The following is a 15,917-nucleotide window of genomic DNA, read 5'->3' as shown; positions in this document are numbered from 1 at the left end:
CATTCACACACTGATGATGGCAAACTACACTGTAGCCACAGCTGCCCTGGGGCACACTGACAGAGGTGGGGCTGCCATGCACCGGCGCCCACCGGACCCTCTGACCACCATCAGTAGGCAAGGTGGGTGAAGTGTCTTGCCCAAGGACACAACGACTGAGACGGCTGGACGGGGGATCAAACCAGCGACCTTCCGGTTCCAGGACGTCTCCCCTAACCACTCCGCCACAGCCACCCCTAATATACTGTATGTTGCCACTACAACATGTTGCACAAAGCTAAATATGCAAAATCAACTTTTCTGAGTTTTATATCATGTTATAATGTCATTCCATCATCAAAAACCTACCCAGAGTGTTGTTTTAACAAAACCCTGCATGTTTGAGAAATCCTCCTGTGGTAGACCTGTGGAGCTGCCTGCTCGTACAAAGCACCGCCTATTTGTACAAAGCTCCTCCCTGGAGCTCAGTCTGCAGCCGAGCTCCTGTCCCACAGAGCACCCCCTCCCCTGAAGCAGTGTGAAAACGTACTGAAGTGGGAATGTGGGAAACGATTACCGGTAGATGTCCTTAAAGAAACAGAGGCCAATTTCAAGGCGTTCAAGTCAGATTTAGTTTTGATATATAAAGCTTTTTCATAACAACTGAAAGTAACATAGTTACTTGATTGTGTTATAGAATTAGACTATGTGCCTGGAAGATACACAATATCACCCCAACATACACAAACACACACAAATGTCACCCATTCCTGATCCTTTTTAGCATTTTAAATGAAAGAGCATTTAAATTTGATAAGCACCTTGTTTTGACGTGCACATTAATGCCGTTATATCTATGTTGCAATAACATTTGACAAACATCTGAGTGGTAACTGTGGTTTGGCAAATGTTTGCTGAATAATATCCAAGTTGTTTTTAAGTAATGCATCAGAAAGAAGTTAAACCAGATAAACACTCCCACTGGAAGACCATTCTCAAACATGCAGATGCAAGAGATTTATGCTTTTAACCAGCAACTGTTTTACATTTGTTGAAAAGAAGTAAAGAGCAACACATTTAATTAATACGTATACAGAATCTTTCCCATATGCATCATAGCATGTTTTAAAATGCAGCCCTATAAAACTTTTTTGCTTTACAAATATGGAAGCAAATGGGCAACTTTCCACRTCATAAACCATTTTAAACGTATCTCTCTGTGAACTGACACTTGTGGCAATAAAGGTAAAAGTCTTCTCTTGGTTATGAAAAAGCATTTAGTGTGAAACACTAGTTTTACCAAAATTTCACACAAGAATTCAGGCTTTCACACCCAAACAACAGTAGTCTTTGTTAAAAATAGTGTGGAACAAAGCGGAAAATTGGTTTTTATTTGCCTGGAGATTTAATAATAAAAGGATGTTTTTCGTTATTTTTGTCCGAGTTGTTTTGTTTTTATGAATAAGGGCTGGATTTAGATGTTCAAGGGTCATTTCTGGCCTTAAGGCCCTATTTTCTGTGTTTTAAAACACTATATTTAACTTTACCACCTGAGAGCTTCCTGGCTAGATGTTATTTTTATAAATTAAGTAAGACTGTGAAATAAGACTGTGATAGTATTTCAAACCAACCCTCTTCATAAATCATTTTAAATGCATCTCACTGTGAACTACAACAAAACAATACAACTTAAATATTATTCCTTAATTTTATAAATCACCAATTAAATTTTAGAATGTATAAATTTCAAATTACATGTTTAAGATTTTTTAATTTTCAAAACAARCAGGTTTTGTTGTACACTACCATGAGATATTAATGCAGCTAATTAGCCCTTTTAGTTAAAATGCACTCTTGATTGAATAAATATTGTGCCAAAGTGCTTGCCATATTAGTTGCGCATGCGCATTTACTCTCGAAGCCTTAGAGCGCTTTTTAAACTTAGTTTGGAGAATCATAATAATCATATGAACACTGATGAGCTGTTTGTTGGGAACTTAATTATTACATTTTACATTTAAGCAATCAATTTGAGTCAAACCAGTCGGCATAATGAAGTAAACCTGATGTTTCATAGCCTACAGCCTTTTTAAATTGAATTACTACAGTAAAAATATTGAAACATTACATTTTTAGTTTACAATAAGTAATAATTAAAAAAAAATTGGGTTAACTTAGGGCAGTTTTTGGTTGGTAGGATTTTTATGGACTAAAAGGGACAATTGTGATTATCTTTTATTTATTTATTTTTACTCATGAGTCAATGTGCTATTTTTAAAGATCACACAGAGCGGCAGGAAACAGATAAAAAGCGGATGAATCAGTATAGATCCGGTGTTGTTCGCCTATGAGGCAAATTTAAAATATAGTCTGTGGAGCTTCAGACCGGATGACAGCAAAACAAACAAACAAACAAACAAAAACAGGTCGCGCTGCTTTAGTTTGAGCTCTGCGCCTTTAAAAACAAGCGGTTCTCTGTTTTCAGTCCCAACTGTGGACCCGGCGGCCACGTATGGCTCCAAGTCGCTCCCACGGTTAGCTAACAAGTTTTATCTCTTTCATTCAGCTTAATTAAAGTACTTTAAAAAACTGTTAGGGGAGGAAAGAAGAAAGTTTTTTTGTGTGCTGATTTCCCGCTGGGACGGTCGAACAGGAGGGAGGGATCTGTTATAATCAGCCCAGACGCTGCTGCTGCTGCTGCCTTTTCTCCGGGCTGAACTGAACCGAGCCGGACGAAGCGCTTCACCGGGAAAAAGTTTTCAAATCTCCGCCGCGGAGGGATACAAGGACGACAGGAAAAGTTTCTGCTTTATTTGGACTATTTTTTCACTATAGCATTACTTTAAGCTGTTTTTTTTTTTTTTAATTCTGGAAGTCATTTTTTCCACTTGTAATATAGAGACGCTAAGTTTTTTTTCTCCCTCACAGAAAATGGATAAATACGAGGATTTAGGTTTGGAAGCGAGTAAGTTCATCGAGGACTTGAATATGTATGAAGCATCCAGAGATGGCTTGTTTCGAACGAGGAGGGATGCGGGAAACAACCCCGACTTTGAAGAAACGAGAAGAGTTTTTGCCTCTAAAATGACTAAAATACACATGCAGAAGCAGCAAGAGGAAATGGCCACGAGCAGCCAGCTCGTGAAGATGAATGGGGGTCCCAGCAGCGCGCATCACATCAAAGACAGGCCGCCCATCAACAGCTCCAGACAGCCGGGTGAGGCGGCGGCGAAGCCCCCGATCCTCTCTGGCCCCGCGCCCGGGAGTCAGCTCGACGGCCAGAAGCACCAGACTGCCTTCCAGCCTGAGCTCCCGGCCAGCAGGGTGCACCACTACGGAAACAATTACGATAATAAGGAGCTGGAGATGCATTCATACCCCAACCCTTGTGGAAACCCCGCCAGGCACCCTGCGAGCCCACCAGCTGCTTGGACCCCCYCCAAAGAGAGCACGACGGCCCCAGTTCTGGTGGTGTCAGGGAGCAGTGCGTGTCAGAGGCAGCCTCAGCTCGCCCAGGCACCCTCCACCATCAGCAACAGCCAGGGTCCGGCCAGAGTCTGGCCTGCAGAGCCATCTGACCCAACACAACCAGACAAGACCAGACCCGCCTTGCCTCTGAGTGCTTTCACAGGAGGACCTGGCTTCCATACGCAGCCCGAGGCCCAATCTGTACCTCCAACCAGCCATAACGGTCCAGTTTTAGGTCCTGAGTCCTGTGACACACCCCAATCAAACGTCCAGGTGACTCATTCTGCTGCCCTGCATCCAAGCAGTGTCTCCAAAAACCTGAGTCCGGGTCAAAGCCCGGTACCTGCCACGGGACAGTTCTTCAGCGGTGAGGCAGAAGGCCTGCGCTCCCCTAAGAACATCCAAACACCCCCCCAGTCTCTGCTCACACAGCCTACCGAACAGGGGCCCTCAGTGGCAGAAATAAAACTAGAGGCCCTCACCAAGCAGCTGGAGAAAGAGATGGATGCCCAAAAAAAGACGGACTACTTTGGTAAGACTTTCCTCATTCCCCCCCATCAACGATGGAGGGGTCCTGTCAGTCAGAGAGCATGCTGAGCGACAGAACCACCCACCCAAAGCTGGGAGCATAAACCCACTTGCTTTAGATTTCATGTTATTCCACATATTCCACAAACACACACTGCCAGCCTTTGTCGTTTTTCTGGGTTTACATCACACACACACACACACACACACACACACATGCATATCTTGTGTGTTTTCCCCGTGGTTTGAACTGGAGTGTGTCCCAGATGTTTTATGCCTTTGATAGCCTTCATGGTCTTTACTGATAAAACAGTTGAACATATCAGGCCTGCAGCATGTGAGGTCCCTCTTAAATGGAGTCATTTTCTTTAATTTGCCTTTTTTTTTGTCTGCCCACAACAAAGCTTTTGGCAGTAAAAAGACTCCAGAATCAGAGGGGAAAATGTCCACTTGTTTTTTTTAAATGATCTAAATTTACGACAGCTAGTTAAAGGAATAGTTCCAATAGTTTTGATATTTTACTCTCAGACGTTTTCATAGAGATTCATGCAGACGTTTTGTTTTATACACTTTTTTTGCTTTTCTCTTATTCCAGCGAAGATTTGATGAGTTTGATTATTATTCGGCGACTGCTGAAGGCGAAACGGTGATGTTTTTGCTCTAAAGCAAAAATATCTGACGAACCACCCGCGTAGATTTTAGAGTAACACTCAGAAAGCCATTGGTAGATGTTCATCTTTAGCTAAATACGCAAAACTGGCGAAGTCTGTCACTTTAACAAACATTGAACTTTGCTGTGGAAGTAGCTAATATACCTTGATCACTGACAGATGACGTGAAATCTTGTGATTCTGTATGAGCTCACACATTACGTTAATTTAAAGGCTTGAACAAAACGGCTGCACCTTTGTCACTTCTTAACCTGAGATTGTTACAGTTAGAGACTCTGGCATGCAGATAAACAGATGTTCATAAAAGCTAAAATAWATGACAACAGAATGAATCTCATAMATGTTTTARTMAAACARATGTTTTAGACACTTTGATCCATTRTGGTCTTGGACCTGCAGACTAGTCTAGTCAGGATTAAACTCTTGTTTCTCCAGATTRGTTATTTCAAACAGCTGTCTACGACAGGTAAGATGYTWATTACTTATAACCTTTCAATAGAACCCCTCTGCTAAAGATTCCAACTCTTACTTTAACGCTGCCCAGCTCTGACCAGGAGAATCGAGCTCTTAAGTTTCTGACTGGCCTCCGCTATTTCCTAATGAAATCAGTGRCTTGTGTGCTTGCACATTCCTAATTTCCCTTAATCTGATTTTGTGGGTGGGGTTAAGCACAACAACACCTGTGACTGGTGCTGCTGGCATTTGGGGGCGAACGTGGAACAATCTCTGCCAGCAGATGTGGGCAGGGGTGGAGAGGGAGAGGAATGTCCATCATCAGCAGAACCCTGTGGTCTCTGTTTCCTAAATCAGTGCTTTGAGCTCTKTAGCTGCTCCGTCTGGACTGGTGAAAACGTATACTTCTCCTCCAGATCAGTTCAAAGGCTGCTGTCGCGCACACAGAAACAAAATGCGCCAAACACGGGACTCCTGTTTAAAGTTTTTGTCTTTGTCAGGTCTTTGAAGATACTTTTCTTTTCTAGTTTTCTTTCTCAAAGCGGGACTAAYGAGGGAAACACTCTGAGAAGACTGATGTCTAAGAAGCCACAAAAAAGCCTCCCTCCTGTGTACATGCACRTCACTCACCCTCATCTCCTCACAGGAGGAATTTCCTGTTGAAATGTCATCTTTGCGATTCACAGCCACCCTCACCCGCCCCATCCCCACCATATATATGCATCTTCTCAACAGGATTATTGCAGATGTGTACAGTGCTGGCTCTAGCCATTTTGGTGCCCTAGGCGAGTTGAAGCGCACACACCCCCCCAAACTATGTCCCACCCACCCCAATTTGAACCCCCTAAAAACAAGTTTGACAGTGTAAGGTACTATGGCAGTGGTTCCCAAACTTTTTATATTCTGACCCATAAAATATCCATGGCAAAAACTTGACCCCAAATATTACTGGTCTGAGTACACAAACACTGTTAATAATCCTAAAAACACAGGCTTTTTGACAATCTAAACAGCTTATACACAAATATAAATACTTATTTATACTTATTTAGTGTTTTTGTAATAATTATAGGGAAAATATTACATCAGCAATTATTTTATTACCCTTTAAATTGATTTCTGGAGATTATCCAASGTGCTTCATGACCCATAATTGGGTCCYAAGTCCAACCTTGGGAACCAAAGTGCAGTGGTTCCCAAACTTTTCAGCTTTTGACCCAAAATAACAGTAGCAGAGACCTGTGCCCCCAACTATTTTTGGATGATAAACATTTGTATCAGGCCAACAAAACATGGGCATAGTAACAATTTTTTATACTAAATTTATCCATTTAAAATATACTAACCTCACTCCTTTGTAACAACTAAGGCAAAAATGTCATTAATTCAGAAAATCTTTTCAGGACCCCACCTTGATATTTCGGGACCCCACTTTGGGTCCCGACCCCAACTTTGGGAAACACTGTACTATGGTAAACTTAGATTTATTTGCTTTCCCAGAAAGCAAATAAAAAGCAACATACTGTACATGTCAACTTGTACAGATTGTCCGTAAGTTATAAGTATTTTACGTCATTTTGCAGGTATACGGACGAATAGGGCAATCTCACGCATTTTTTCCAAGTCTTACGGATTTTCTCAAAACCTCATTTTCAAATTTATCTAACATGTCAGAGCCTGTAGGATGATTAAAAAAAACAATAAATAACATTAAATAGCCATCTTCCAACCTGTTCAATAAGTTTTTTTTAGCTTTTTCCGCTGAGTTTGTCAACACAACCGCTAGCTGAGAGGCACTACTAGCCCCTCCCCCGTCAGAGTGTCAGAGCAGGACGAGTCAGTGCAACGTCAATCTAATGAGAGAGAGGGTATGGGGGTGATTGCTGCATTGAGGGGGAGAAAATGTTTTATGGTTAGAGTAGTTTATTTTTCCTGTAATACTTCATTATAGTTTTTTTTAAGACAAAGCTAATTGAAAGGGGCACCGAGCAGAGTTACAACCAGGGATTACAAATAATTACTTTTTCTTCTGCAGTTTGGCGCCCTGTCCAGGAGATGGCGCTCTAGGCGACCGCCTAGTTCGCCTATGCCAAGAGCTGGCTCTGGATGTGTRTGAGAGTAACCATCAGAAATGTAGATGTTTCTAAATATTTAGATAATTTCTTATGCTTATGTGGCCTTCGCATATGGACGTTCTCACTGGGAGATTCCCACCGGATCATGGCTCATTCTGAGTCATGCTTTTATACGAGGAAAAAAAAAAAAGAACACGGTGTGGAAGCTATTTCCTCTTTTGTGCTCGTTAAAGAAGCTGCATAATTAGACGTATAAAGGAGGAACGTGATGTTTTAGCTGTTCGATAGGTTTCACGTTTGAAGATCTCGTCCGTGTTTTAACGTTGAGTTTTACGAGGGTTATGCTCCCAGAAGCTTCCCCCCAACGCCAAAATAACTTTTTACCCAATTCACCGAGGACACTTCAGATTTCCCATCACTGCTCTGTGTGGATCAGTAGAACTGCAGTTGTTCTGGGTCTGGGAAAATGAGTTCAGCGCCAAATTGGTTGCTCTGGGGGGAACACAGAGGAATGTCTGGTGGAATTTTAGAAATGAGTTTTTTTTTTCAGATGCATTAGAGAGGGAGAGGAGTGGGATTTGGCGGGGTGGGGGGTGTCCCAGACAAGTTTCGGGGTGCCTGCGGTGCAGACTGAATGGACGAGCAGATGGCTGGAGTGACTTAAGGGGACTCGTTTTGTGCATGTGCCTTTTAGCGTTTGGCCCCATGAGCATAAAAGAATGTGCGATTTACAGTCAAGTTCATCCACGAGGGGAGACGCGGTGGGACATCTCACCAAGTTTCACACTCGCACACTTTTTCGTGGACGTTCACAAGACAGTTTAATGTGTTAAGATGAAGGATTAATTCATCCCATCTGGCTGTCGAGTGGAAAGCTCCCTATTAACTCTTCCCAGGGATTTTTGGCTTCTGCTCTGGCAGGACTTTAGTGGCTGATTTGTGTGTGTATGTGTGTGTGTGTGTGTGATATCCCATCGTGCACATTTGAGTGCCTTTGCTTATGAATGTATGGGAAACTCAAGATTTAATATCCTGTGTGTCAGCTCTGGGTGTGGCGTCTGTGTGCTCTGGTTGAAATTAGGAAATAATTAGTGACTACTGTGGGCAATGGATGCATGTTTTTGTGTTGTGCTGAATGCGTATGCATTCAAAAATGAAATCTGTGACTGCTTTCAGCAGTGAAGTTATTATATGGATCATTGAGGCTAATTGGCAAAGTGATAACTCTACCAGTTTTACAAATATACTCTTTGCAAACCGAGTTTTGCTTCCTCCCTGCAGCAAGTCATTAGCACCCATTCTTTTATAGAAATAGAAGTCCATGAAAAGTACTTTGCCTTATTAAAGGCTAAAGGTGCACAAATAAAATATTCATCTTAAACTGACATAAAAAGTGAAGAGTTACAGGGGGGTATTATAAAAAATTGACTTTTTGAGCTCTATATTTAATAATATCATTCCCTCATCAAAAACATACCCAGAGTGTTGCTTTGACTCATTCATGAGTGTTTGAGAAATCCTTGAATCTCCTGTGGCCATGTGGAGCTGTCTACTGTAAACACTTGCTGGTACAAAGCTCTGCCTATTTACTCAAAGCTACTTCCTGGGGCTCAGTCTGCAGCTGAGCTCCAGCCCTCCCTTGAAGCATTGTTGTGAAGAGGTGCTTAAGTGGGAGTGTCAGAAATGGTAGGAAGTTCTTAAAGAGGCAGAGGCCAATTTCAAGATGTTTAGATAGACTATGGTGCAAAGTCAAATTTATTTTYRATATGTACAGCGTTTTCATAACAACTGAAAGTAACATAGTTACATGATTGTATTGTGTAGAATTGGACTATGTGTCTGGAAAATACATAACACTTAATCTTTGGATGCTAAATAGATAGCCTTGAACTTTAAATGATAGTTAAAWTTTTTTTAGTGGGGTCTTGTGGAAAGGCTATGAACAAAAACCAGGGTAGTACTGAAGAGGATTGCTTCTATTCACTCAGACACTTCCTAAACCTTTACATTTTGGTTGGGCAATAWTGGCAAAATATTTATCATGATTAGTTGTGGCATATGTGATGGACTTGCAATCTGTCCAGGGTGTACCCTGCACCTCGCACTGCTGGATATGGGCACCAGTGACCCCTGTGATCCCGAAAAAAAGAAGCAGGTATAGATAATGGATGGATGGATAGTTGTGGAATTTAGCCGAAAAGGATTACCGTATTTATTCAAGTATAATACGTAAAATTAAATCCATAAAATCATCCATAAAGTTGGGGGGTAGTACTGTACTTGGATAAATGTGGTTTAATTTATGTATTTTAACTGAAATATCAGCTTCATTCACAAAATGCCTGAGTCCGGAAATGAGACMGCGTTGTAAAAAGCAGTTGAAGCGAGYTTACCTCTGACACTCCTCCGTGCTTCAGAGCGAGATAATAACAGATCCAGGCAGGCGACATGATGCRAAAAAAAGGGAGAAAAAAGTATTCCTGCACCTTGGTAATGAAAACAAACTAMYGAYATTAGCGTGTGACCGGGCCGCTGCTGGAACAACAACAAACACATGTTCGTCTGTAATGGCTGCCGTCTACTGGTGTTCTGAAAAGTTTGTGTCCCTGAAAAAAACGTTTCCCCACCAGAGGGGGCGCTCGTGAGTAGGAAGTAATCTGCTTTTCCCCCACAAGATGGCCCAAATCTCATGTGAAGTCTCTGAATTTTGTGTTGGCGCATCGTGAGGAACTATGTGTAAAATGCCAGAATTCATATGATGCTCAAAATCATAGTTTGCTGATATATATTTGTTGTCAAAGTACCTTTTAGTACATATGTTGTTAAAATAAAATAAACAGTCCAATGATCATTTTACTGATATGTATAAAGACGGCAAAGGCTGTAAAATCTTGGTCTGTATGAAATTGGAGGTAGTTCGAGGATTAAATTATTTTTCTTTTTAAGCTCAAAATGGGGGGTTGTATTATGCATGAGATCGTATTATACACGAATAAATACGGTAATATGACAATTATGATGATTGCACTTGCATGTAGCTGGCATGGTCTTGATCCTCCTTTTCTGGCATTCCTCGTACTTCGGTTTTTGTCATTAAACAAGTTTGTAGGGTTAGGGTTAGCATTAGTTGCTTTGCCCTGTCCTCTGCCATTGGGCTCAAATATTWTCTGTTTAAAATCCTTCCACAAAACCTCACCTCTGAAGATCAGAACTTTCCCTTTACAGGAATTGCGAAGGATCCGTCTGAAAAGGTTCAGAACAGCTGCTTGTATGTTTTATGTACATTTCAGCATGCAGTGATATTCCTATGTGCACTTGAAGCTGAACTACATGACTGGATTAGCTCTTTGACAAGCCGTTATTTATGTGTCTGTGGCATTTTAGACAGTGGACAAACATCTGATGAAAGGTGAGGAGGGCAGAGAGAGAGAGAGAGAGAGAGCGAGAGAGAGAGAGAGAGATATGTCTGCATGTTTTGCTTCCCTCCCCCCCAAAGTTAGTTCCTTTTAAATAAATGTGACTCTGTTTCGGAATATTGGACGTTGACCAAAGGCAGTAAAGGCGGACTTGTAGTGGCTCATATGATGTGACWGCAGAAAAAATGAATTTGTTTGTGACATCCACTGCCTACCCCAGTTAACACTACTGTGTATGTGTGTCAAGGACAGAAAGGCAGATGTGGCAGTGGAAGGTGTCAAAGCAGTTTGGAGAGAAAAACAAAGTAAAGAACAAAAAAAGAAAAGAAAACGATTAATCGATTATTAAATTAGTCATMGATTATTTTAGTTGTCGATTAATCGTTGCAGCCCTAGTTTCTTTATTTGGGGAAAAAATAACTAAAACACAAAACAAAAATAAGAGTTTTTGTGCATTTTCAAGTATTTCATACAAAACAAACTTTAAACGTCCATCCATCCATCCATCCATCCATCCATCCATCCATCCATCCACCCATCTGTTCAGTAAATGTTTTCTCGCAAAGCTTATTCCTTTTTTGTTTGCGCACACATAAGAATATTTAGAACATAGAATTTAATCAACCAGTAGATTGAATCTACTGTTTTCATGTAAACAAACCAGCTTATATAAAAGCAGCATTGTTTAACTTTCTAATAATGTCCTTTTATCTCCAAATCTCCTCTACAGCCGTCGGGGCCTCTGATGATGAGCTGGCATAGTAAAAACAAAAACATGTTGTGTATTTTATCATAAAGTCAATGATGAGAATCAGCTGAAGTGGGTTGTTGGGTGTAACGGTGTGTTTTTAGAGGGGGGCAGCTGTGTGACGGGTGCTGCTGGGTACAGTGGAAACAAAAGTTTCTTTGTCAGYGCTCTAGGAGAAGCAGGGTTGGGCGGCCCTCCTCTGCTGAGCTCCAAATGGTAGTCTCCGGGGAGTTTTCCTATAAAAACACACACAAATAGCCTTGTGCCCATGCACATATTCTCTCACACACAACGGGAAACTGAAGGTCTCACTTTTTACCCTCCATCAGTATTGTTAGCCTTGATGTTTAGACTTAATACTAAATAACTGCAAGGTAATACAGATATACCAGATCTGATCGGGTTAGCTGACTACCTGTTAGCAGAAGTATCAGTCATGGTCATTCCAGATGCTACTGGGAACATCTTCAGAAGAWATTTAGAGCAGGGAAGTGGGACAAAGGGGGGAAAAAAGAAGCTCCTGATAAAAGTAGTTACACATTGATCACATGGAGCCCTTGTGGTGTTCAGGAGCTGTCCAAAGTCAAAGGAGACGTTGTGTAATTAACCCGACGTACTCTCACATGTTCTGCTTTTTAAAACGCCTGAATTTGGACATTTCGATCATATGTTCTTTGGCTCGACTGAAATGGTGGATTATCGTTCAGAGATCTCAGTGTCTTGATATCAAGCCACAAAAACAGTGTGTGTTGTGAGACTGGGCGCACTTTGATTTTGATCAGGGTGTTTTTTTAAAAGGCCAAGTTTTGGGGCYAAGTCAAGCAGATTGGGATGTATTTTCTTTTTCAGTGAGATGGCTTACTAAACCACGACATTTGTGAAATTATATATTTTTTCTTATATGTTGCCATTAACAGCAGAGCTTATACTGTGGATGTTTTTCATCACTTCGTCAGCGTTTACAGTTTTCCTGTTTTTACTTTCTTCCATTTGTTTGATTTGTAATCTAACTACTATCCATTCATATATCAAAACATTGAGCTCTATTGCGACTAGAGTGCTACGACTTTGGGTTTTTGTAAGTTTTATACTTTTCAAAACTTAAAAAAAATGTCCYCATTGAAATACATTGATTTGCTTTGATTTATTGATTCAACAGGAAAAGATTACTAAAAATCAAGCCTGACTCAGCATAATTGCTGTTTTACAGCAGGTTCCTGTTCTGCAGCACATAAAACACTCAGAAATACAGCATCACAATCACATCATTATACACCATAGACACAAAGACAAACAAGCATACCAAATTTCAGGAAGGCAGCATTTGCAAAATAGGACGTCTAAATGTGAGCACAACAAAAAATGTCCAGTAGATGGCAGACAAGATTCTTCTTAAAGAGCTGTAGTTTTGAAATGGACTTTATGTTTTGAGGAATGTCATTCCATGCTTTAGTATAAACATAGAAGAAAGACCTCTGGCCCTAACAGTTTTAAAAGTTGGTAATATCAGTTATGATACTCTTCAAATCCTTGGCTGCATCCTTTCGAAGGATGATTATTCCATAGCGATGTGCTAAAGGCTGTCCTAATTCGAAGACTCGTCCAATTACAGCCCATTAATGCRTTCTGCTTTTTGATGGTTTCTGTGTGTCCTTCACAGCACACACTATCCTGCAAGATGCATAGCCGGCTGACCGTGAGATTTTTTTTCTCTTGCAATGGCGGACAAATCAAGAGACTGGCRTACAGTTTTAAATAAAAATGTAAAGTTTAAAGCAGTGTTCTTAGGCTTTTGTCATTWGCATAGACGTGATTTTAATTTAGAATTATTACTAGAAAAAATTACAGCCATCCATCGAATATATTATTTTATGATTTGAAATTATTAAAATTTTATGATTTGGTCGATTATAATATTTTACTGTTAATGTACAGAGCTTATAAAGGTGTGTTACCTTCCAACATTCAAGTAAATTTTGTTAAGAGAGCTGTTATTATCTTAAGGGATTTGAAATGTTTGTGAAACCCTGGGTTCGTACGAGCTTGAAGGAGCGATCCACTTCAATCCAGGGAATAAGATTATGGAACAGCATGGATGATGAGGTTAAAAATGCCAAATCCTTGTATATATTGAAGAGAATGATAAAAACTAGTATTCTGAAGAAATATGGAGAATTATAAGTGAATTCATGAAAATTGTTGTTTGAGGTGGCGTCTTAAATTTTAAGTGTTTTAAGTTGTTTTGATTTTTGTTCTATTTTACTTTTATTTTGAACATATTTTGGGTATAAAAAGGGGGCAGATATAAGATTTATTCTTCTKCTGCTGCCTTTCATTTTATTTGATTTTATTTTGATTGCATGCTTTTTGAACTTTGTTCATTTGTGTTACAAATGAAGTGAATAAAGAACTACTACTATTAATTTTTATCATCATCAACGAGCTCGTATGGCAGGTTCTTTAGTTCAAGTACTGCCTCCAAGCTAGTCTTGTGAGTTTATAATATTATAATATAATAATATTTTGCTAATTTCCCTCTATTTTATCATCATCGTTGTTGGGATGCAAAAGGACATTTGTTGGGGTAAGAGAGGGAATAAAGCTGAAGGGTAGACTGTCCAATTTCACACTTTCTTCTGGTCTTCATGGTTGACAAAGGACACATCTCCCRAATTTGGACACAGTCATTTTTCTGAGTGTACTTGCTATAGTTTTGTCTTCTTCTGCTACTTTTAGCTAGTGATTTGATCATTTTAGCCTTTTGCTACAGTTTAGCTATTTCTAGCTTTTAGTTCTGATTTTTGTCATTTAATTACTTTAATTTAATTTACTCAGCAGTTAGCACTCACACTGCTCTGTCACAGAAGATACAGTGTCTTGAGTTTTGTGGTTTTGAACTTGTTGAGTTGACATAACTGTGTCTTATTGTTCCAGGAGTCTGTGTGAAGTGTAAGAAGGCAGTGTATGGATCCAGCCAGGCCTGCCAGGCCATGGGAAGCCTCTACCACGACACCTGCTTCACCTGCAGCGCCTGTAGTAAGTACATGCTGTCACTGTGGGACATTTGCGTCCTCGTCTGAACAGTGTTCACGGCTCACGAAGCGTACATCACCTCCTTAATAACAGGCTTTACTCGTGAATGAAAATGGCACCTTCCTCTCTCGTTTCCTTCCCCCGTGAAAGCACACCATTATTGAGAGATTACTGTTGAGTATYGCTACTGTTTACTTAGTAGGTAGGTGTGCCAGTCATTCCCACAGAAAAGAAACACAAATCGTTTTTTTAAACCTGCCTATGTATTTTTATTTCTAACAAAAACATTTTTAAGATGAATAAATGCAGGATTTGAAGCTCAAAATCACTGGCTTTTTCAAATCACATCCATGCCTAAAAATAAGGTTTGTTGTGTGAAAGTGAGAGTGGCTTGTAGCTTTATGTTACGTTTACACTACAGGCGACGGTGACCCAAGTCGGATTTTTAAAATGCTTTTATTTTTGCATTTCCGTATTGAGCTTTTGATGACAGTCTGAATGTGACAAATCCAGTTTTTGTCTGATCTGACTCAGTTTTTCTTCATTTGTAGTACAAAATCAGATACATATCTGCTTTGCTTTTAAAGCATCATTTCACATTTCATCCAACCTTTACATCAGCGAGGTAGGGGTATATGGATCGATTCAGATATTGATTTTATCAATACCGTCATGCAGTTTAAAGCTTGACACTCAGCTCGTCTTCAGCTACAGAACAGAATTYCYGTAGCTTCTTCTTTTATAAACTTTCTAAATTTGTCATGTCCTGGATGGCTGGGAAATGACACCAACATATGGTACGATTGATGGGATTGAACCTTGGGTTTGTTTCTACTTTTAGTTCATTGTTCTCAATGCTGTTCCTGAAGTGCAATTCTACACCCGAGCAGGCCAAAACTGGCAAGAACAAATGTAAACATTGGTACAGCAGATAATAGTCACCTCCATTTGACAGCTTCAGAATAGATTCACACATGCTAACATGAGTGAATCTGTTCAGGGCAGCACGACGGCTCAGTCGTTAGCACTGACGCCTCACAGCAAGAAGGTCCTGGGTTTGATCCCCACTTCAGACCTGGGGGTGTTTTTTGTGTGGAGTTTGTATGTTSTCYTTGTGTTTCTGTGGGTTTTCTCCGGGTACTCCGGTTTCCTCCCACAAACTAAAAACATTCTCATTAGGTTGCCTTCAGGAATCTTGCAAAAGAGATCTGTGCTCTCAATGGGATTTGCCTGGTTAAATAAAAGTGAGTTAAAAAAAATAACAATGTGTAGCATCCGTATTTACGTGACGTCTGTAATCAAAGCGTGCTGCATGTGACCTCACGCCGTCTTCAGTGAATGTTATTTATTTATTTATTTATTTATTTTACCGTTATTTAACCAGGCAAGTCCTGTTGAGATCACAGATCTCTTTTTCAAGGGAGGCCTGGGCCTGAAGGCAACCTTTTGTACATGTTTTTAGGGGTTCAAGTTCAAACTGTAGCACGGGTACAGCGGGTAAAATAAGTATTGAACACGTCACCATTTTTCTCAATAAATATATTAC

The 15,917-nt window shown here is 40.3% G+C and overlaps 1 protein-coding gene across 1 annotated transcript in view; it reads left to right on the top strand.

Moving 5' to 3' along the window:
- The first annotated feature begins 2,458 nt into the window (after positions 1-2,458).
- Positions 2,459-15,917, top strand: part of limd1a (LIM domains containing 1a) — a 26,724-nt gene continuing 13,265 nt past the window's right edge. The window contains exons 1-2 of the mRNA XM_014022908.1: positions 2,459-3,979; positions 14,273-14,374. Coding sequence (XP_013878362.1) covers positions 2,911-3,979; positions 14,273-14,374 — 1,171 coding nt within the window. The 5' untranslated portion in view covers positions 2,459-2,910. The remainder of the gene's footprint in view (positions 3,980-14,272; positions 14,375-15,917) is intronic.

Source organism: Austrofundulus limnaeus, unplaced genomic scaffold, assembly GCF_001266775.1.
Source record: "Austrofundulus limnaeus strain Quisiro unplaced genomic scaffold, Austrofundulus_limnaeus-1.0 Scaffold348, whole genome shotgun sequence".
NCBI lineage: Eukaryota > Metazoa > Chordata > Actinopteri > Cyprinodontiformes > Rivulidae > Austrofundulus > Austrofundulus limnaeus.
This window is presented reverse-complemented; position numbering and strand designations above follow the sequence as displayed.